Source organism: Suncus etruscus, chromosome 10, assembly GCF_024139225.1.
Source record: "Suncus etruscus isolate mSunEtr1 chromosome 10, mSunEtr1.pri.cur, whole genome shotgun sequence".
In the NCBI taxonomy this organism is placed as follows: domain Eukaryota; kingdom Metazoa; phylum Chordata; class Mammalia; order Eulipotyphla; family Soricidae; genus Suncus; species Suncus etruscus.
In genome coordinates this window covers 1206801-1231677 of record NC_064857.1, presented here as the reverse complement: position 1 = coordinate 1231677, position 24877 = coordinate 1206801, and the positions used below count along the sequence as shown (strand labels likewise).

Below are 24877 nucleotides of genomic sequence, written 5' to 3'. Positions count from 1 at the left end.
CTCCTGGCTCTCTGCTCAGAAATAGCTCCTGGCAGGCACGGGGGACCCTATGGGACACTGGGATTCGAACCAACCACCTGGGATCCTGGATCGGCTGCTTGCAAGGCAAACGCCGCTGTGCTATCTCTCTGGGCCCACAAACTAGAATTAGTTTCAGGAAGAGCTGAATTTTCACTGGAAGGGGATGACACTTCTTTATTAATCACTTACTGTATATCTTAAGCAGCAATATCTTTAAAATTTAACCTTGCAGTTAGTACCTTCTTCACTTTATTCCCTATAATAGGTGGTAGTGGAGATAGGTACATTCAATTGGCAGAAGACTTCATGCTCAGTTGAAAATCTATAACAGTAGAGCTTCAAAAAATGCCTTTCTAATATTTCACTTACATAGTTTTAGTGGTATAAACAACACAGGCCTAGAACTATATTTTAAAGGTGGTGACAGAATAACATTTGTTTATTCTTTATAAGAAAATAAGCTAATAATTACTTTTCATTCTTTTCTTGCAGATATTAGCATGTCTTAAACAAATAAAGTAATATGTGAAGAATAGACTTTGGTAGAGATAATATTGTATAAAGCTTGTGTTTATGAGCATCTGTTTTAATGTATGTGTCATCTCCACTAAGCAAATGTTAATTTAAATGAAAGACAATAAAAACACAATATGATAAACAGAGATACTAAGTAAAATAGTCTGATGATAGAAACAGAAACCTTTAATTCAGAATTAGGAGTTCATTGTTTATTCTACCATAACAGTATGGCAATTTTGCATCTAGTTGAACTTCCCAATTAGATTCTAACCTTTTATGCCTGTATTTTTCCCTCCCGGTAAAGAGGATGGGAATCCAGTGATCTCTTTCATGGGATACTATGGCTTAGCATTAGCTGAATAATTTAAAATATTTACACTTTAGATATCCACATAATTCTATTGGATAATTCTACTGGAAAGCAACAACAAGCAAGTTGTTCAAGATTTGCTGTTTTTAGTTTGTTTACTTTAATTGAATGATCCATCCAACTCTGCACATGGCTAAAGTGGCATATGAAGGTTCATTCCAGTAGTGAAGAGCATGGTTATAAGAAAAGATGAGCAGTTAATGGAGTATGTGTAAATCACATGAGTAAATCACTCAAAGTTACCCTCTCTTTAGCAGCAGCAAGGCCTGATATCCTCATGGAGTGTCATGAGATATGTGTCCTTCTGTTTGACTCTCTGCTCTATGATTAATACAATGAAAATTACTTGAAAACTTGAGAGATCAGCTCTATTCTACCTCTGTGCTTTTCACAGTTTTTTGCTTTGCATGGGAGATTAATCATAGGGATGAGTACATGAGTATTACTCCTTTTAAAACTACATACTCAGCAAGTTTAAATTTAGATAATCAGAGCAAGAATGACTAGCCTACCTGTTTCTCACAAAAAAATATGAAGAAAGGACATTTTAATAAAGATTTTTATAATAAATAACATAAGTGGATGTACAATAATTTAATTTTTTTCAATGAACTGCAAGTATCTTGATCATTTATTTAACGAAGCATTCTATCGAATTGCTTGAGAAACTTGTTTTGAAGTTTGAGAAATTGTTTTTCAAATAAGATTTTGAGAATTAATATAAATGTATCCATCATTATATTGAAAAATTTCAAACATGCAATGGAAAATGTAGTTTAGAAGACATAATCTAAAAAATGATGAAATGATGCTAGTTGACAATGAAGGGAAAAGAATGACCAAATTTATCCCTAATGATGATCCTTTCAACTGTTAGGTAAATAGACGTAATTTTCCCAGATGTTGCAAAAAGTTCTCTCCTACTGAATTCAGCAATGGGGTCTTTAGACAGTAAAATCTAGCTTTAGTATTGTAGAATTGAGGTCAACTTCCCATAGCTCAGGAATATGTGATCACATACTGCATTTTACCATATTGAAAAGTGTCTGCTCAGATATTTTTCTCTTGGCCATTGGGGTTGTACTATATTCTAAGAAACGGTGATTGGGATTTGTTGCTTTTTTCCCATTATGTTGACAGTCTATCCCAGATTTTATTTGTCACTATTTAAAAATTGTGGAGAGAGAGGAACTCTCATTCACTGTTGGTGGGTATGCCATCTAGTTTAGCCTTTAATAAAAACAATATGGAGATTCCTCAAAAAACTAGGAATTGAGCTCTCATATGATCCAGATATATCACTCATAGGGATATACCCTAGGAACAAAAGAAACACAATACAAAAATGTCCTCTGCATGCTTATGTTCACTGCAGCTCTATTTGCAAAAGCCAGAATCTGGAAAAAAACTCAGAGGCCTGACCACAGATGAATGGCTAAAGAAATTGATACACATAGACAATGGAATGTTATGCAGCTGTCAGGAGAGATAAAATCATGAAATTTTCCTATACATGGATGGACATGGAAACTACTATGTTGAATGAAATAAGTCAGAAGGATAGAGAGAGACACAAAATAGTCTCACTTATCTATGGAATTTAAGAAAAATAAAGGGTATTATTATAATAATACCCAGGCACAATAGAAATGAGGGCTGGAAGGACCAATCCATGATATGAAGCTTACCACAGAGTGGTGAGTTCACACTGACAACTATCATGGCAATGGTAAATGAGTGGAGAGAAGTAGAATGCCTGGTCTCAAATACAAAGAGGGGTGGGGAGTATTTGAAGGGGGGGCATTGGGAGTGGGAATGTTTGCACTGGTGAAGGGGATGTTCTGTTTATGACTGAAACTCAGCTACAAACATGTTTATATTCATGGTGCTTAAACAAAGATATTTATTTGGAAAAAGTAAAAAATAAAAAAATTGTAATGTTAAGCATATACTTAAAAAACTTTCCTCACCTGAACAAATATTTATAACCTATGGAAAACATGAATTACATAGTGTATATGTGTTCAGTTTTTAGGGTTACTGAGGATCAAAACCAGGATTCAAACTGTCATATGTGAAAAGTACTTTCACTAAGCAACACTCCCAGCTATACCCCATTTTCAATTGAGAACTATTATGTTGATATTTTATGTTAGTGTTTTCTTTTGATAGATGCCATTTTAACTCATGTCAAAAATGTTTTAACCATCATGATACAATTTATACTGTTTTCCTTGTATTTTTTATTTTTATCTGCTAAATGTGCAACAATTCACAGAATTACAATTTTCTCTCAAAATTTGCAGCTTCTTGAGAAGATTTGGAATGTCATCTATGATGACTTCTTTCACTTTTTTAGATTGAATTCTGCTAAACTCAAGAAACAACTTTAGTGCTGGTTTCTTAATTCAAAGGATGTAGCATTGGTATCTCATGGGATTATAATATTGGCAGTTCGTACTATCATAGGCAGCTGATAACAGTAGTAGCAATATTAACAATAGCATCTGGACTGATGATGATGAGATATGGCAATTAATAATGACTGAATTCTATGCTATGAATTTGAGGCATTGCTTCATTTATTTTCATGCACATTTGTTAGATAATAATAATATATTTCCAAAACAGTATCTGCCACATAACAAACCTTCTATAAATGCTCTTAATTGCATTTCCTGTTAATTGTATTCAAGGTCCTCTATGAAAGGACCCCTTTTCCATCTTAGCCTGTCTTACAAACTAAGTAATCATATCTCTCTTTTATACAACCCTTTCAGCTCTGTTCTCATGCTTTTTAAATATGTCTTAGTTTCTTTTATACACATTGACCTTTCTCTTTTTTATATTTTTCTAGTTCACATACAATTTTGACATACTTGTTTTAAAAGATCCTAGAAACAGTCTAGTCACATTGAATTCATGTTGAGTCAACCTTAATGTCCAGTATATTTTTAGTACAGGCTGAGAACTTAGAAAGGTTAAAATAACAAATCGAAGACAGGGTATAGAAGATGACCCTAATTAGATATAGGAGATCATGGAAATCAACATGGCAGATGTTTTTAAACAAGGGCTAAAATTCTGAAACCAATAAAAACTCATCATGTGCTTATGTGTAATGATATATAGAGATTAGTTCCCCAAATTATGGATTTTTATGTTTTCATATATTAAAAAGGAGACTCTTATTTTATTTTTATTATTTCTGTTTGGTTTGGGACCACACTCAGCTGTGCTTGGGAATTATTTATTCCTGACTCTGCACTCCGGAATCAGTTCTCCTGGGCCCAAGGGACCATTTGGGGTGCCAGGGATTAAATTTTGGTCAGCTGCCCACAAAGTAAGTACCCTGCCCACTGTCTTATCTTTCCAGTCCCAGGAGCTCCATATTATTAACAACATCACAGACATGAACTTGTGCACACATGTACACCCAGGTTAGAGATGCTAATAATCTACTTGATTTTTTCCTACTTAGATATATGAAAACTTGATAGTCACTTGTAAAGGATAAGCCTGGATGTCACTGTGCCACATGGTCAGATTCTCTCCTCTTAGAGACTCACTTTTTTCTTTCAAGAACATTATCTGTGACCTACGTTCTTGTTGGTTCTGGTGATAACTCTATTCTGTTCAGCATGTCATGACATCTTCCACTTTAGAAGCCATTTACCAACACTCTGCTCCCCTGAACTATGAAAGTGTTTTGCTTGTGGTTGGTTTTTGGCACCACAACTCAATGATGCTCAGGTGTTGCTCTAGCTTTGTGCCATGGAATTACTTCCAGTGGGGCTTGGGTGAAATACTGAACCATGTGCAAGGTAAGTGCTCTACTGGCTATAATATCATTCCAGTAACAACTATAAACATTTTGACTTGTAATGTGAAAGGGACCATTTATATATTTACCACATATTACTGGATACTTTTCTTTACCAGTTTGGTGCCATGTATTCGATCCACTATACTGTACTGTCAATCCTTTTTATGTTTAAAATTTTTTATTTAAGCCATTTTGATTTAAAAAATTATTTCTGTATGTGTTTTAGACATACAATAGTTCAGGACTACTTCCTCCACCAATGTTCTAGAGTCCCACCCCACCACCTCCTCCATCTCTCACCCTCAGTCTGCATTCATAACAGGTAGTGTTTTTAAGTTTGGTTGTGAAAATTTGAGTCTCACAATGTCATTGTTGTTTAATCTGGCCTGGATATTTCATTCTATTCCTTCTTAACACCACCAACAAACCTTAGCCTCTCTCTTCTGTCATTTCATATATGCCTTTATCTGTACTGTCATTTCTAGGGCATCATTATCAAGTTTAGTGAAGACAACTCAGACTTGACCCTTCTAGTGCCGTCTGCTTCTGTGATATATATACTAAAATGTATGTCCATTACTGCCAGCCCACCTAAGCCTCACCACACAAATCAAAACTTGGGTACCATTTTACTTGAGATATTTAAGGGTTTTTGTAAAGTAATGTGGATGAAATGGTAAACAATTTCATATTTTGTCATAGTGAAACTTAACTTTGTTTTTCAATGAAGGCCAATGATTGAAAAAGAACTGACTAATCTCTTATCCTGGTTAAAAATGAAGAAAACCCGAGTGTTCAACCAGTGTTCAACCTCAATCTGCTTTGAGGGCAAAGGATTTATAATCATGTGCTCACAGCATTAAGTTCAGGAAAACAAAAAAAAAATCTTAGACACATTTAAATGCATAATTTATTATTTTTAATCTTAACTATTCAGAAGTCTTCAGAAATTCCAAAGGGAGTGAGCTTTTATTTGCTGCCTGTTGCAGATTCTCCAACTGAGTACTGACTCTGATAACTTGAGACAAAAAAAATCTGAGACTTATTTTGCTCAGTTATATTAGGGAATTTACATAAATGTCCCAGGCAAACTCCAAGAAGAATTGTTATGAGAATCAAATAAGATAATCACAAAAAAAAAATACTACTGGACTTTGTGAATTATAATGTTCTGGGAAGATAGATGTAAGAATTCATGAGTAAGAATCAAAAGTCTGTTGTACTTTTATTTTATTGTTATTACTGTTATGTAATAAATGTTCTACTGGACTTTGTGAATTATAATGTTCTGGGAAGATAGATGTAAGAATTCATGAGTAAGAATCAAAAGTCTGTTGTACTTTTTATACATTTATACATTTATACATTTATGTAATAAATGTTCTACCTATATTACTTTGAGCAATTTACATAATCTGTGATTATTATGCCTTATCTATACCAATAGAGTTGCTGTGAGGCTTATTGAGTGGGTGTGATGGATAGCAGAGATTAAAGATTAGAGATTAGAGATTAGGTTTAGAGATTATCACAATTAATACTATTAATATAAATCATCACAAAATGATAAAAGTTGACATTGCAATGTGAGCAGTTCTAGAGATTTTACAGTAGGAAAGTATAAGAGCCTCTTCAGCTCCTGGCAGACTTCTCCAGCCATAATGAAAAGACACAACGACAATTATTTCAGTAGCCATTGGGGAAAGCTTGCTGTATAGATGTATATCTGCTTTAAACTACTACATGCATATTATAATTTAAAGACCTCTCAGATCTCCAGAGACAGTACTGATTTATATTAATGTCATTAATATTAAATGACAGCATTTGAGTTATTTCTATATAAGTCCAATCTTAAATTTCATGTATCACTCATAAATTTAAAAAGTAAAGAACAAGCTTTCACTCAATTTTTGTAATTACTTAGTGATGAATATTATACATACATATATCATTTCATTGATGTTATTTTAACTTATAAGGTACCAATATTCATTTTTACTCTTTTAAACTCAATTTTATTGGGTTAACAACTGTAGCCCTAACTATAAAATATATTATGCCTTTCTGCTTCTGTGGTAATTGGTAGATTTTTCCCACATAAGAGGAAAAAAGAGCTGTTAATGTGATAAAGAATTCGATTTATTTTCTGGAAAGGGTTCATTTTATCAACTGTCTTGGGAGCTATATTAGACAAAGATTATAATTCCCCTTTATAGTAGGAAAACTACAACTCACCACATCTTGAAAGATGATCAGTTAGAGAGGAAATAAGGACCAGACTTCAGGGCTGCCCAGCACTGTAAGGCAGATGGCATCCTTCTTACTTCCCAATGAAAGAGAAAAATAGCATGATTACAAACTCAGAAAGCAAACGTTAGAGATACTGCCTCCTAAATCATTGCTAGTATAGTTTGAAAAAAAAAAAGAAAAATTTGATAGGCTTGTATGCTGCATTTTTCAAACAAAATCTTATTTTTCTGAACACAGTATCTGAGCAGGTAGCATTTCACTTTTGCTATTAGAAGTATTTGTTTCCAGCTCTGTAGTGTTCTTGTTTAGTATTTTATGCCTTTTAAAAAGCTATGATGCAAGCACCTTCTTGTAGTTAATCATTTTCTGAATATGTGGGTCATTTAATAATATTTGAGTAATAACCATAAAGGCAAACATTTAAAATAAATTGCCCAACAGCTTAAAGCCTTATTTAGGGGGATGCAGGGGAAGGGTTCTAAATACCTACTCCTTTATCCCTCCCAAAATCTAGAATACTTATTCTATTAACCTCATACACCATTTTAACACCATCCTTGTGTGATGCTTAAAAAAAATAAATAAATTTAATAAGTAGTGTAACAGAAAACATCTCCTTACAAATGAACATTAATAAAATGAAGGCCTTAACGCAAAAGAAATTTTGCTCCTTAAAGCTTCATGAGACATAACTGAATTAGAGATAATAAAACCTGAAGTAGCTACAAAGTTAATTAAATAATTAAGATATGGACTTTCTAATGATCTCTTTAAACCTGCTATGGAAAAATTCATTGTGGAAGTATACTCTTAAGTAAAATAATCCTCTAAATTCAATTTTAGTTGAAAATGGAATTATTTGAAAACTGCTTCTTAAAAAGAAAGAAAAATCATTCTGATGCACTTAAAAAACATAGAATTTATGTCTTTTAAGAACTTTCTGATAACTCAGCTTCTACCTCTGGCACCAAAGATGGTCCCCCTCATATGTCCAGGAGTGATTATTGTGTCTACGCAGGATAAGGAAAAAGCCTTGAGTAGTATTGGGTATGTCTGAAAAAAAAAAAAAAAGCAAAACTAAGCTAAAAACGTGTTTTAAGATGATAGCAAATTAAATAGAATTACCTTTTAATTACTATAGCAAGTTACATTTAATGATGTAACTTAAATGTAACTTGTATAAAGCAGAAATCAGCTACTTTATAGTGTATTTAAAACAAAAAAGTAGTGGTATACTGGCTAGTACTAACAAAAGTAAGCCAACTAGTTATAGAAAATTAGTTTAACTAGTTTAGAAAATTAAAACTATTTTGCATTTTTAAAATGACATAATGATTGATTTATCCAACTAAGCCTTAGGAAAAGTTGTTTTATTTATTTATTTTTATTTATTTATTTTTATTTTGGCCCACACCCATTGATGCTCAGGGGTTTACTCCTGGCTATTAGCTCAGAAGTCGCTCCTGGCTTGGGGGACCATATGGGACGCCGGGGGATCAAACCTCGGTCCATCCTAGGCTAGCGCTGGCAAGGCAGGACACTTTACCTCTAGTGCCACAGCGCCGGCCCCCTATGCTTTTTTTTTTTTTTAATACATAAAGCAAAAAATAAGCATATTGATAATTAAAAAATTCTTTTTTTTGTTTTGTTTTTTTTGGATTTTTGGTTTTTGGGGCCATGCCTGGTGGTACAAGGGTTCCTCCTAGCTCTGTGCTCAGAAACCAATCCTGGCAGGCTCGAGTGACCATGGGGACGCTGGAGATTGAACCTGGGTGGGCTGTGTGCAAGGCAAACACTCAACCCATTGTGCTATTTCTCCAGCCCTATGTTTAAAAAATTCCTAAAGCCAAAAAATGAGTGTAGGAAAAAACAAAATTTAATCACAACATAAAAACTTTTTTAATTGAGAAGATCTTGTTCTATATATATTTATATTCATTTAATTATACAATATTCAGCTATTTTTATTTTCATATTCTTATTGAAATGCATTTTCTAGCAAATGATTAGAATAAAAATCCAACTAATGAGATTTTGTCTACTTTTCTACTCCTGCCAAATGTCCTGAACATATAAGAACAATATATCCTTCCTTCCACATGTTACAATTAGTAAATCTGTATGAAGTAATTGAATTACAGAAAGATTCAATGGTTCCAATACTGTCACAAACACATTTGCTGTTTGTTTGTTTGTTTGTTCCTTGAAGATAGAGAATAATTATCTTGTTTCTTGTCTTTTAGATACACAAAGATGAAAACAGCAACCAACATTTATATTTTTAACCTGGCTTTGGCTGATGCTTTAGTTACTACCACCATGCCTTTCCAGAGTACTGTGTATCTGATGAATTCTTGGCCCTTTGGAGATGTATTGTGTAAGATAGTCATTTCCATTGATTATTACAACATGTTCACCAGCATATTTACCTTGACCATGATGAGTGTGGATCGATACATTGCTGTGTGCCACCCTGTGAAAGCTTTGGATTTCCGGACACCGTTGAAAGCCAAGATCATCAACATCTGTATTTGGCTCCTGTCTTCATCTGTTGGCATATCTGCTATAGTTCTTGGAGGAACCAAAGTTAGGGAAGGTAAGAAAAAAATCACTTTTGTTTCATTAAGAATGTGTTATCTAATTATATGAACTCTTAATTTGGTGGTAAGTTGTACATACATCTAAAGAAGAGCCCAAAAATTCAGTGGAAATATAATGCCTAAATCTGTGGAAGATGAGAAAGAAATTTATTTTATATTCCTTTCTACCACAGAGCAGGATAATGATGTTAACATTCTCCATACACAACCAACCAACCACGTCCTATTCTAGAAATATTTTACAAAAATTGGTATAAATAAGGAACCATTGACATGTGGTTTTAAAGATTTACATTATTCCATGGCAGTTCCAAAATGTATTTTCCCTTTATTCTTTCTCCCTAAAAAGATTCCAAGTCCATAGAGAAGTCGGCTTTTCCTTTATTCTTTCTTTTTTGAAAATTTTGTTTAAATACCATGATTACAAAGTGGTTCATAGTACAGTTGTTTCAAGCATTCAATCCTTCAACACCAATTATACCACCAGTATACCCTTACATCCACCGATGGCCCCAGTTTCTCATCCACTCCCAAGTCTGCCCACTTAGCAGGCACAAACAAATTTACTTCCTATATTGTTCCAATAAAATGGCATGTTGAATTATCAAACATATATTAATAAAAGTCAGTTTGTGATCATTGTTATACTTCATCATGACACTACAAAAGTCACGAAGGAGTTATTGAGCTGGTTGGGGCTAGTTAAGCCTTCTTTGTTATTGTCTGAGCTTAGAGGTCTTCTATGCAACTTTCCCATCAAATTTGCTGTGCTCCTACTGGGATTACAATACTGTGAAATTTGAAGGTGTCGTGTGGAGCTGGAGGAATTGGTGTCTTGGTATGTTTTTGAGATTAGTTGTGGAGCTGGGCCATTTGTATGTCAGTGGATATCGGGTGTGGGTGTGGGTGAGGTCTGCTAGGCAATCCAGCAGGAACGGAAGCCTGTTCTTCCTTATTCTGAGGAAGTCCCAGAGTTCTCAGACTGGAGTTCAATCTACTTGGAACCTTTCAGCAGCTTGACATACATTCATCTTTATTCTCTTTTAGTTTATTTACATGTCACTATCATAACAACTTCAGTTGGCTGTAGCCAATTGAACATTGGGGTCATAGATGAAAATACCATCAAACAGATTTCAAACCAAATAAAATATGAAAATTGATTTTATTTTCTATGTGTTTCTATGTAATGATTCTTATCCTAGGCTGCTCAATGGAATAATCTAGAAAATGATGCCATTTGATTCCCACCTCTAGAAGGTTGGATTGATTTAATAGGCCTGATATGAAGTCTGTGCATCAATATTTTAAAATTCTAGGTGACTAGCATGGGACCCAGATGAAGATTGCCAATCTGGGAGTTTAGCTTTCCTGGTAAAAAAAAAAGACTGATTTTATTAGGAACACATTTCAGGGAAGGGAATCAGAATCATTGCTTTGGGCTTAATTAATGCTTTTTATTGCTTTGGCATTGTCTCCTGTTTATGCATAATATCAAGGTTTGTGCATGATACCATGACTACAGATTTGAATTGAATATGTGTAGGAAGGACTTTCAAGGTCATTGTGAAATAGCAGCTGCTACAATCATAACTTGTCAGATGATGGTACACATTTTTTTCATTAATCCTGGTATTTTCTTCTGAAACTTTTTAAATTTATTTTCTTGGATGCCCACCACAGGTGTTAAAGCTATAAGACCTAGTACAATTTCCAGCTTCATCAAGGAAGCATGCTAAAACATTACTAATTACTTGGCGGGAATTTGTTCTGAAGTGAATCCCAAAATCTAAAGCCAAGGACAACAGAATCAATACCCAATCTACAATAATCTAGACACAGAGGGGACCACTTATATCAACAGCCTGGGGGCACAGGAGGAGGATATGGGATGCAAGCTGGGAACAGAGGTGGAGGGAGGACAACACTGGTGGTGGGAAGGCCCCTGATTTAATGTCACTATGTACCTAAAATATTACTGTGAAAGATCTGTTCACTTTGGTCACAATAAATATTATTGAAAAAAAGTGAATGTGAAATCTAAAAAAATTCTTCTTAGTCTTGAATAATCAATGAACAATAATTCATAGTCAAGTTTATGTTTCTATCTCAGATGTAAGAAAGAAATTATAAGCTAAATGGCACTTTACCAAAATAAACAAATACCTTTTCTGTTGGTTTGTTTGTTTGTTTTTGTTTTGGGGCCACACCTGACAATACTCAGGAGTTACTCCTGGCTCAGCATTCAGGAATTACTCCTAGCAGTGGTCTAGAGACCATATGGAATGCCAAGTTTTGAACCCAGGTCAGTCATGTGCAAGGCAAATGCCCTACTTCCTGTACTATATCTCCAGTCTCACAAATAACTTTTCTATTCCAAATTATACTTGTGGTTTTGCTACCGCATTAGTTCAATAATTTCAAATTCTTCCAATCAAAAAAAAGCATCAAAGAAGGGATGGATTTCAATTTGGTTTTGAATGAGTGAATGAAGGTGTATGAGGATTTCTGGGACTGCCAAGTGGTGCTCAAGAAGGCAGGGGAATAACTTCCAGAGATAAACTCCTGATTCCCTGTGCCATCTTCTTGATCCCTAGATGCGATTTATTTTTTTACAGGAAGAAATAAATGAAGATGACTGCGTGAAGATTCAATAGCAGTAGAGACCCACAGTTGACTAAAGATTAAGTCCTGTAAAATAAAAGAGTATTTAATCAGATTTATGGATGAAAATATTTCTTTCAGTGTATCTTCTAATGCAGATATTGTTGATGTGATAGAAAACTGCATTTAGATGGTAGAGTTTGGGAGGGTTGCATTTTGGAGGGTTACATCTCAGTGCAGGGAAGACTTTGGACCATGAATACTCAGAATGATTAGAGAAAGAAATTGGTAAACAATTGATTCTTAAGCAATGTAACAGCATTTATATTAGAACACGTCGGCCTGGACAGGAAGTAGTGACTTGATTTATTTCTCATGAAAAAAATTTTTATTGCACACATATGCACATCTCTGCAGATTGGCCCTAAATGTATCAACAGCAGTAGTAGTAATTTATTTAACAAAGTGAAACAACAAACTCAATGAACAACACAGAACCCAATCAACAAACCCTGTATAATGACCGCAGAATATATACTATATTGTATAATCCACATCTTGACTATCTCTACAATCTGATTTCATATTACCGAAAAAAATTAGTTTTTTTTCTTTACTTTTCTTTTTCTTTATTTAAACAACTTTATTACATACATGATTGTGTTTGGGTTTCAGCAATGTAAAGAACACCACCCATCACCAGTGCAACATTCCCATTACCAATGTCCCAAATCTCCCTCCTCCCCACCCAACCCCTGCCTGTACTCTAGACAGGCTTTCTTAAAAAAATACTGATCCAAGTTTGCAGGGAGATAGCTCCAAGTGCTAAATCTTGTGCTTTGCCTGCAGGAATTCTGTGTTCAATCCACTATACTCTACGCATGGTCCCTTAAACACGGCAGGAAGCAGCCTGATTGCAGAGGAATTTACAGTATTTCTACTGGTGAAAAGCACATATTCTGGGAGCAAAGTGTCTGGTGAAGGCTGATTTTACTATTTTTGGAGAGTGTTCCAATAAAGACGTTACTTAGACCTCCATTTTCTGAAAACCCGGGGCATTTATAACGTCTCCTCAGGTGTTCTCAGTCATAATGAGTCACAAAGTGGAAATCAGTGAAACAATGGCCAAGAGCCGATCAGTGTTAGCAAAAGGTTATCTGGTTTTTCATTTGACGTCTACAGGTCTTGATATTTATTATTTAAGAGTATCTGTGTCAGATACACATTTAATCATTTAATATTAAGGGATCTTGTACACAGCAGAATTTTCATCTAGTACTGAATTATATATACTGCATAGTAGTGGGATTTTATAGTCAGTCTATGATTCTAACAAGTTATTATTATCTAAAAATGTTGTTATTATATAGATTATATGTTATATATAATCTATATTATAATATAAAAATTATTATTAACTACATATATAAGAATACTTTTTATTTTTCCAGGGATTGAACATAGGGCATGTGTGAAACCTAACACAAATTTACTGCCAAATTTACTTAACTAAAAATACAACAAATGGCGAGTGTTGGGGGATCAAGGAATACCACAAACACAAGTAAAGTTCTGGTTTAAATATTACAACTAATTATATCTCTCTCTTTTGCTTGTTTTCTCTCGCATATAAAATCATATACATTTTATATAATTATATACATTTCAGTCACTCTCCAAAGTTTCTACTTGCCATTTTTATTATTATTTTGGATTAAGAACATTTGTCATAGAATCTGCTTCAAAATAATTTAAGCACTATACACAGGGTCATTAGCATATGAACTGCACTTTGAGGCTTTCTTCTCATTTGGTCTTTCTTTATTCTCATTTGGTCTTTAATTACCATTTTTCTCCCTCATCCCAGACCCTGGAAATCACCATTTTTACTCCCTACTTCTTGCAGTTTGAATATTTTATATTTTATTATTATTTCACTTAGCCAAATGTCATTTATTTATTTATTTATTTATTTATTTATTTATTTATTTATTTATTTGTGTGGTGGGCACATCCAGCAGCTCTCAGGGGTTTGGCTTTGTGCTCAAAATAACCCCTGGCAGGCTCTGGGGACCATATGGGATGTTTGGGATTGAATTCTGGTCAGCAGTGTTCGAGATAAACATCCTCCCTGCTGTGCTATTGCTCTCTGGCTCCTAAATGTCCATTCTTATTGTCACATGTGGCAGGATTTTCTTCTTTTGTAAAGCTGAATAAATTCAGTGTATATGTGTATGTGTGTAGTACTGTTTCTTTAGCTCATCCCTTCATGTTATGTTTGTTGTGAATAAACCCATAATTAATATATTTCATGATCCTGACATCAATTAATTTGGAAAAATCTATAAGTGGAACTCCTGGATTACACTGCATTTCTAACTTAAATATTTTTATGCCGTTTTTCATAATGGATGTATATTAATTTATGTTCCCACAGAATAACTAGTATGCTTATACCTTTGTCAACAATTATCTTTGTTTTCTTTAATAATAGCCAGTTTTTAATAAAAGCTGTGAGGTGAGGGCTCATTTATTTCTGTTTATATTTTCACAAGGATTAATGGTTCCAGTAGCCTTTTCTTATACTTGATAACTGTTGTGTCTTCTTTAAAGAGATGTCTGTTAAAGTCATATTATTTACTGCTTGTAAATCAGATTACTTGCTTCTCTACTTTTACTTGAGTTCCTCATATATTTTGTCTATCAACAACTTGTCATGCATAGTTTAACATATTTTCTCCTATGCTGTAGGTTGCTTTTTTAATTTTTTTGAAGTAGGCAATACCTGACAATACTCAGACTGACTCCTGGTCTGTGTTCAGGAAATCACTCCCAGAGGTACAAATGAGATTATATGCATATTGGAAATTGAATCAAGGTCAGCCATGTGTAGGGGAAGTGACTTAGCCCCTCTTTTCTCTCTCTGGAACCTGTGGGTTGATTTTTAATTTTTCTCATTTCTTTGGTATACAGAAATTTTTAACTTGGATTCATTTAATGTAGTTTTACTTTAAAATATTTATTTTGATTGCCTGTGATTTTGTGTTTATATTTAAAAAATTATAGTGAGAATCAATATTAAAAAGATTTTCCTGTGTTTTCTTTTAGGAAATTTAAAACATTGTTTTTTATGCTTCATTCTTCAATTATTGTGGGTTTTTTGTGTGTAGGTTATAAAATAAGGATTTACTTTAATTATCTAAATTGTGGATATGTAGTTTTTAAAGTGCCATTACTGACTAGACTTTTTCCTTCTTAGTACTATTATATAATATAATATAAATAATATAATGTACTATAATGTTATTATTGTTAAATATTATTTGACTATGTATGTATAGATTTACTAATAGGCCATATATTCCTTGGCATTGATCTATGCATATGCTATATGTTAGTTTTTGATTACTATCACTTTGTAAAATAATTGACGAAATGAAGTAGAATTCCTTCAGGTTTGTTCTAGCTCTATTGCATTGGCTATTTAAAGTCATTTGTAATTTCATTTAAAAATTTTTCCTATTATTTTGAAAAAAATTATTGAATTTTGAAAGGACTGTATTATATCTATTGATTTTGTGTGTGTGTGTACTGTGAGCATTTTAACAATATCAATTCTAGGTCTAGAGAGAGGGTACAGCAGATAGGGCGCTTGTCTTGTAGATAGACTATCCTTATTTTATTTGCAGCAACATATAGGATCCCCCCACAAGCCCTGCCAGAAAGGATTCTAGAGCATAGAATCAGGAGTAAGCCTTTAGCACAAATGGGTGTGGCCCCCAAACGAAAACAACTACAAAATTATTTAATCTAATGAACACAGACTATCTTTAAAATTTTTCATTTGTATTTTATAGTTATTAGAGTATTGTATCTTTTGTTTAGTAGGAAATTCTAGTAGATAAGTTTCTCTTGGGTTCTGAGTTCATGTTAGAATCAGGTTATAGGTTATAGGGATTGCTTAGCTTGTTATTTTTACCCCCATATGCAGCAGTCGTATCCTGTGGCATTGTTAGTTTTTGCATAGGCACCTTCAAATGGGGACTCAGGCACAGAATGGAGTTCTTATCTAATAGGGATAGGTACTCCTAAATTTTTATTGCAGGGTGACCTTTGACCCTGAATATTTGTCATAGTGACTTGTCCTAGGCTTCAGTCATTCAGATATTTGCTATTCACCCCCAAACCTTGGGTTCCATCTTTGGAGCCTGCATAGTTTTTGCACTAGCACCAGGAATCAAACTTCTACTGGGGAAGACCCTAATGCTGCCAGGCACAACTTGTTCCAGGATGGGTCCATATGACATCCTAAAGACTTGGAAACAGCAACAATTTGCTTTCAGGGTGGATTTTTCTGCATCACCACCTAACAGTGAGAGGAAACCAGAAGACACTCAGTGAAACCCTGACTTTGACATAGGATCTGTACCCAAACCAATATCTCTAATTATTAAGGAGAACTTTATTGAGAACCATAAAGATTTGGGGTTTAAGCACTTAGTATGCCCTAAGATTGTAGTTTGACCATTTAGTATGCCCTGAGCTTGTAGATGGTGTTATGAAAGGATGCTTCATGGGTAAGTACACCCTGTTTTATTTGGCCAAAGTTTTTCTTCTTTTTATTTTCTCCAACTTTTGCTGCATTTATGTAAGAATCTGCCACCCCCTTTTTATCTTTCACATAGGGGCTTCTGCTTTTTTCAGAGAAACTTGGGACATAAATTAATCTTGTCTATCTCATATTTCTGCATTTTCTATAAAATTATAAAGGGAGGAAAAAAAGAAAGATGAGGGCTAGGGACCAAGTGGTCTCAGGTGCATTGGTAGAAATAAAAAAAGAAAGAATCAAGCAAAGATCAACAACACTAGAATGAAAAGACCCAAACTATAACTATCTACGTGTTGTGGTGGTATTCATTGTCTATATGATGTAGGCAGCACACTCCTCTGGCTCCTCCCTTTCTGGATGGGCTGACTTGCCTCTAAGGGAGGGGAGTCCTCCGTGGATGAAGCCTCACACTGGGTCAAATCTTAGGCCCGAGCATGCAACAGAGAAGACAGTCCAGAGAGAAATGTTTGCTTCTGTGATATAGCGCCGTTCTTAGTGTGATTTTTCCTTCTTGTTGCAATGGAGTTCTTTCCTTAGAAAGAGTGCACGGCCGCGTAGCGAAGCGGAGCGGCCGTGCTCCTCTGAGCCTCTTTTTGCCCCACTCGCAAGAGTTTCACGCAAGAGGACAGTAGACAGACATAGACAGGTCACACTCACAGTCTTTCACAGCTGAGCCCCACTGGGCCGGTGTACTTTTGCGGATTTTCCCCGCCTGGTGTCACACACAGGGAGCCAGCTTTTGCAAAGGATAGCCGGTTTTTATGCTCTGAAGTCCCTCCCTGAAAATGGCGTCTGGGCGAGCGAGGTTTCTGGAGGCTCTTTTTGCCCCACTCGCAAGAGTTTCACGCAAGAGGACAGTAGACAGACATAGACAGGTCACACTCACTGTCTTTCACAGCTGAGCCCCACTGGGCCGGTGTACTTTCGCGGATATTCCCCGCCTGGTGTCACACACAGGGAGCCAGCTTTTGCAAAGGTTAGCCGGTTTTTATGCTCTGAAGTCCCTCCCTGAAAATGGCGTCTGGGCGAGCGAGGTTTCTGGAGGCTCTTTTTGCCCCACTCGCAAGAGTTTCACGCAAGAGGACAGTAGACAGACATAGACAGGTCACACTCACAGTCTTTCACAGCTGAGCCCCACTGGGCCGGTGTACTTTCGTGGATTTTCCCCGCCTGGTGTCACACAGAGGGAGCCAGCTTTTGCCAAACTATAACTATCTAAACTTAAAATGGATCTGTTATACTGACAGGCCAGGTGGCAAAGGGTGATGGTATAGGATACACCATGGGAACATTGATAGAGGGAAGTCGACATTGATTTTGGGATTGGCACGAGTCCATCAGGTCAGCTGAGTGCAAGATAAAACACCCTACAGCTGTGTTATCTCTCTGCTCTGCGATTATCTATAGTTAAGTTTGTTTCTATTTAACACTGAAATAAAGTTATTATCTTTTATTTTTCTTTTCAGATATTTTGTTTGTAGAATAAATTATTGCAACTAACTTTTCAATGTTAGATTTGCATTTTGCAATTTTACTGAATTTATTACTAATTTTTGGTGGAGTTTTTATATAAAATAGTATCATCTGAAGGTTATTTAACTTCTCTCATCCTGCCTGTATTGGGTGATTTTTTTTCTTTTTTTTCTGCCCATTTGTTCTTCCTAGATTTTCTCCCACTTTGAAGTTGTGAGTTAACTTGATTATCTTGTTCATTTTGGCTTTTCATCATTTGATGTGATGTTGGTTGGTGATTTCTTAAAAAGCCATCTTATGCTGAAATACATATTTTTAAACTCCAATATGAAGAGATTTTGTTATTGTTTGTTCATATTTTGTGATCACTCGTGATTTATTTTGATAGAATCTATCAAAATTCTGTATTACCCATTTATTTTATATTTTTTGAAAATTTTAAATAGTTCCTCATATATGATCCTTATCACTTATGCCACATTTTCATTTTTATCTGTTTCACTTGTCTCTTTTTCTTAATCTAATTATTTATCTTTACCTTTTAGAATGTAAAACTAATTTTTTGTAATATTTTCAACATCTCTATTTCATTCACTGCTGCTTTATAATTGCTTTTTTCTTTCTCCTGTTAATTTTAGCCTCAATGTATTCTTTTCTAGTCCATAGATGTAAAATTAGGTTATTTGTAATCATTCATTTTTCTATTAATATTGATATTTATCCCATAGCCAATAACAATGAAAACATATGAGGCCCAAACCAAAATAACCTGTTTCTTTGACAACCAAAATAACCTGTTTTTCTGTCAGGTTTGGGCAGTAGAGGGTGGAGAGATGGCATGGACTTGGGATATTTTGGTGGAGAGAGGATGACACTGGTTGTAGGATTGGTCCTAAAACATTGTATGCCTGAAAACCAACTATGAAGAACCTTGTAAATTGCAATGATTTAAATAAAAATCATAAAACATATAATGGTATTTACCACCAAAACCATTTTAGAAGTAATTTTTCTCTATCAAATCTGTTTTTATACTCTGTGTTTATTACTTTATTTGCTTCATGAGGTCATTAAGCTTCCATTCTGGGAAACTGACAGGGGTGACTTGCACACACTTGACCTGCATTTTATTCCTGATACTATGCAAATGCCCCCAGCACTGCCAAGAGTATTCCTTGAGCACCAATTACATAGCCTCCAAATCATTCCCCTCAAAAAAACCCCAAACTTCCTCTTTGATTAAATTGTCGACACATTTATTTTTTAGGAATGTGTTAATTTCTACATGCTTATTTTTAGTAACTTCCAGTCTATTTATTTCTATTGTTAGATTAAAAAAGATCCTTAATATTTTTAAAATTTTTATAAATGTTTTGACCTATTTTGTGGCACAGGATATGATCAGTTTGGAAAATATTCTTTTCATGTTTGACAACAAGATATTCTTTTACTCTCAATTGAATATCTTATAAGTCTAAAAGGCATATATTATGTACACTGTTGCTTGTCATCTATTACTTTTTGGTTTTCTACTTGAACTGTATATTCATAGTTGAAAGTAGGCTTTTTATATTGCTATTTATATCTTCCTATAGTTATGTTCATATTGGCTTTATGTATTGTTACACTTCTTATGTCTTATTTATCTAAATATATATCTTAAATTATCTGACTAAATAGTAACAATTTTTATATCATAAAATGGGCAGTTTGTGAAATTTGACTCATGGAAATTTTAATTTGATTATTTCACTTATTTTTCATATTTATTTTTGTTAACTTTTGTTTTACAATGCCAAAGAATGGCAGGTATATATTTTAATATGCCTATTCATATAGGATTTACCATACCTAATTCCAGAATTCTCGTGCCATTAACCATCAAATGAGCCCAGACCCATTCCTCCACTACTGTTAGCATTCTATGGTAACTACACCAGTTTTGCTGTGTCTAGTGGTTAGTTTTGTTGGTTTTTTTTTGCCAATTTCTTTATTTAGTTATTTATATCCCACATATAACATCCAGTATCTTCAGCTTCATAACTAATTATTTTAGAATAATCTACTCAAATTAAATTGATTTGTCCCAAATTGTAGTTTTATCTCTTTTCACGAAGAATGGCACGTGCTTGGTACAAATTACACAAGTATCTAAAGTTATATAGATATCACACATTTATAGATATTAATCTGTCAATGGATATTTAGATTGATCCATGGTTTGACTTTTGTAAACAATGTTGTTGTAAACATTGGGATAGACAGTTTTGAATTAGTGTTTTCATATCCTTTAAATAAATAATAGAGTGGCATTATTAAATTGCAAGGTATTTGAATTTTAGTTTCTAAGGTATATCTATGCCTTTTTTCATAAAGGCTGTACCAATTTGCTTTCCCACTAAGAGTATACCAGAGATTTTACTGTAGTTAGTTTTATATTAAGTTTATGTTTTTAGAGTCAGCATTCAATCTTTAATGCATTTGAATTATACTTCTTAATCCTTAAGGTAAAAAATATGCTAAAAACAGAACATTTAATCATAGTTGTGATTTTAGAGAATAAAAAAAATCTTGGAAAATATAACACATTCTGGTAGAAGATCTTCTGTCTAGAAATCTAATAGGATGACTATAATATAAATAGATATTAGTTCTATGAAAGAGAACTATACAAATGGATCAGCCACTATTTAAATGTCTGTCAAAGTGATCATTAATACCAACCACAAGAAATATTTGGCATTGGAATGCACACAATTTAAGCAAAAACAAAACAAAACAAGTGTCTACTTTCAAAAATTCAACAAGCATATCAATTCTGAAATGAAATATTTGTTAAACAGATTTCTGTAATGTGCTTCCTATCACAAGATTTTTAGCAATAGTACTTAAAATAATATTTATTGCAATAGTACATAGAACAGTTATATTATTAGAGAATCAAAGTTACTCATTGGAGCTTTAATTTATAACTCAGAGTATGTTTGTGTGTTGATGAATATTGATTAGAGCTACATATGTGATAATAATATTCAGTAATTGCTCAAGTAATTATATTCTTTGTTTATCTAATTATGCCTAATTGAAATTTTAAGAAAACACATTTTTGTTTTATTAGGGATATTTTATTTAAATCTTAAATGTTTCATAAAACATCATTGATAAACTGTTTCCACATTTAACTATTTTACAAGCTATTTTCATTCAATTATTTTATTTTATTATTATTTTGGGGGCCATATTTGATGGTACTCTGGCCTTATTCCTGGCTCTGCACTTGGGAATTACTCCTGATGGTGCTTGAGGAATCCATCTGGTTCCAGGGAATCAAATCTGGGTCAGTTGAGTGCAAGGCAAGCACCGTATCTGCTGTATTATCTCTCCAGCTTTTTGTACTATTTTATGTAAACTTTAGAAATAACTACACTGACAACTATCATAACAATGTGAATTAATGAGGGAAGTAGAAAGCCTGTCTAGAGTACACTTGGGGTGGGGTGGGGAGAAGGAAGATTTGGGAGATTCGTGATGGGACCGTTGCACTGAAACTCAACCACAATCATATTTGTAATCAAGGTGTTTAAATAAAGATATTAAAAAATAAAAAATTTGGGACCGGAGAGATAGCACAGCGGTGTTTGCCTTGCAAGCAGCCGATCCAGGACCAAAGGTGGTTGGTTCGAATCCCGGTGTCCCATATGGTCCCCCGTGCCTGCCAGGAGCTATTTCTGAGCAGACAGCCAGGAGTAACCCCTGAGCACCGCCGGGTGTGGCCCAAAAACCAAAAACCAAAAAAAAAATTAAAAAATTAAAAATTTAAAAATATATTTTAATTGTACAAATGGTAGATTGATTCACTTATGTATTAGATTAATGTTAATTTTCTGTAAGGAAGGTCTGGTACAAAAACTTGCCTGCTCTATGTTGGATGATACTCAAAGGCAAGAATAAATGTAAGGGTTTCAAATGTTTGAAAACAGCCTTGAAAAAATGAAGAACCTAATAGAAATATAAATTTTCTTTTCTTGAATTTTTCCTCTTACTGTTTCTATTCTTCCTATATTAAAATCCCAAAATAAAACATTACTTAGTAAAGAGAGACAGAATCAGTAGATCAATTTTCTAGTAATCCTATAAACATATTTTAGAGCTAATTTGCATAGTAGTGACAAAATAGTATACCTGTGTCATGAATATTCTCCATAATGATTCTTTCCTTATTTTTCACCTCTTCCTATTTTTATCTTTTCCTCTTGCTTCTTTCTAAGAACTACACTCATTTCAACAATGCCTTTCATTAGAGTTATCATCTTTGATTCCAATTAAACCATAGAACATACTTCATATTTATGTAATGTTCACGTAAGTTTTATTGATCTCAATGCTTACTGTAAAAATCAGTAGCTATTTTTAGGAAAGCTGGGTTTTGTTTTATTTATTAGCTGAATTTGAAATATTCAGTTAGCGATTTTAGATACTAGTATCTTCAGCTTATCGATGGAAGAATGAAAAATTAATGCAGATTGGTATTTTAAATGGGCATTCTGAACCAAGTTTCAAATCAGATTCCACAACTAGATCATCTATATTTTAAATTAATTTCATTTATTCTATAACATTGAATATGTTAATCAATGACGACTATCTGACCTCATAGTTCTTGTCATAAAATAGGTTAAGGGCACAATGTCTACATTCTTAATGATCTTAGGTAAAATTACTGCAACCCAATGTCCTAGAATTCACTTCAAAATCTCTTGCAGTCACAATACTGAAAATGACCTACTTTATGCTATTTTAATAGTCATATTTCATTTCGTTTATTATTTTTAATATTATATTTAAGCACCTGGATTACAAACATGGTTGTAGTTGGATTTCAGTGATAAAAAGAACATCCCCCTTCCCCAGTGCAACCTTCCCACCACCAAAGCCCCCATCGCCCTCTTCCCCATCCCATGGGGACAGGCTTTCTACTTCCTTCACTCATTGACATTGTTATGATAGTTCTCAGTGTAGTTATTTCTCTACCTGCATTCACCATTCTTTGTGGTAAGCTTCATATCATGGGCCTGTCCTTCCAGCCCTCAACTCTGATCATTATTGCAATAATATAATATGTAATGTTATAAATTATAATATAATAATATAGTATATAACATTATAATAATACATACATAATATGATGTAATTATATTTTTGTTTATCTCTGCCAGATATGGATGTCATTGAGTGCTCCTTGCAGTTCCCAGATGCTGACTATTCCTGGTGGGACCTCTTCATGAAGCTCTGTGTCTTCATCTTTGCCTTTGTGATCCCTGTCTTCATCATCATCGTCTGCTACACCTTGATGATCTTGCGCCTCAAGAGCGTTCGGCTTCTTTCTGGTTCCCGAGAAAAAGATCGAAACCTGCGTCGCATCACCAGGCTGGTCCTCGTGGTGGTGGCCGTCTTCATCATTTGCTGGACCCCAATTCACATTTTCATCCTGGTAGAGGCGCTGGGGAGCACTTCCCACAGCACAGCCACTCTCTCTAGCTATTACTTCTGCATCGCCTTAGGCTATACCAACAGTAGCTTGAATCCCATCCTCTACGCCTTTCTGGATGAAAATTTCAAGAGGTGTTTCCGGGACTTCTGCTTTCCCATGAAGATGAGGATGGAACGACAGAGCACGACCAGAGTCAAAAACACAATTCAGGATCCAGCTTACATGAGGGATGTTGATGGGATTAATAAGCCAGTATGACTAGTCGTGGAAACATCTTGTAGTTCCCCAGGCAGGGAAGAGTACAATGATTTAGGCTTAACTCAGATTACCACGGCAGTGTGAGATGGAAAGGGTGAATTTTAAACAAACTTTTAGAAATCTTTCTGGAGTCAGAAGACGCAGGCTGCATTAGTGACCCAGGTCACTGGAAGCATTGAGACTGGAGGGGTGGAAATAGAAGATTCAAGGAGCAAGATATAATCTAGCTCTTAGCTAGAGAAGAGAGGTTGCCTCAGTTCCTTTGATGAACAGAAAAGTAAGCCGATTTCTTCTGGCTACTGATATTGAGCTTATGATTTATCTTACTCTGGCCTCTCTATGCAATGGGATTTCAAAGGCTTTGTTTAGAAAAACAGTGATTTGAAAGATGATTGGGCATCCAATTCAGATAACATTGGCAGCAACAACCTTAGTAAAAATAAGTTTCCAGGGTGATGCAAATCTTGTGCACACACATTTTATGGGAGTGTAGCCTTCAGTAAGACTTGGAGGCGTTCTGAGATGTCTAATGCTCATGTCAACCAGTTATCTTGCTATTTATAAAATAAACATGCACAAGTGGTTTCTGATATAGTTTCATACCTTAAAACTAGCTTATTTTAGCATGTTATTAAAGCAACTCCGTGATAAAGCATGCCCTTATGTAAAGAAATATAAATGGTCTTCATAACACCAAAAAGTAGATATCACTTATATCTGTATATATCATTTATATCTGTAAAAAATAGATTCGATATCAGCAAGAACTGGTTTTCTTCAGTTTGTCAGTTTCCCAATGGGACAATAATAATGCCCCAAGTTATTCAGTTGACACTGACATATTCATGATGCC

General features: G+C 34.4%; 1 protein-coding gene across 2 annotated transcripts in view; it reads left to right on the top strand.

Annotated features, from left to right (window-relative positions):
- OPRK1 (opioid receptor kappa 1) overlaps positions 1-24233 on the top strand; it is a 204248-nt gene extending 180015 nt beyond the window's left edge. For both annotated transcript variants that reach the window (XM_049781921.1, XM_049781920.1), the window contains 2 exons: positions 9233-9585; positions 23492-24233. In XM_049781921.1, coding sequence (XP_049637878.1) covers positions 9233-9585; positions 23492-24024 — 886 coding nt within the window. In that variant the 3' untranslated portion in view covers positions 24025-24233. The remainder of the gene's footprint in view (positions 1-9232; positions 9586-23491) is intronic.
- The last annotated feature ends 644 nt before the right edge of the window (positions 24234-24877 follow it).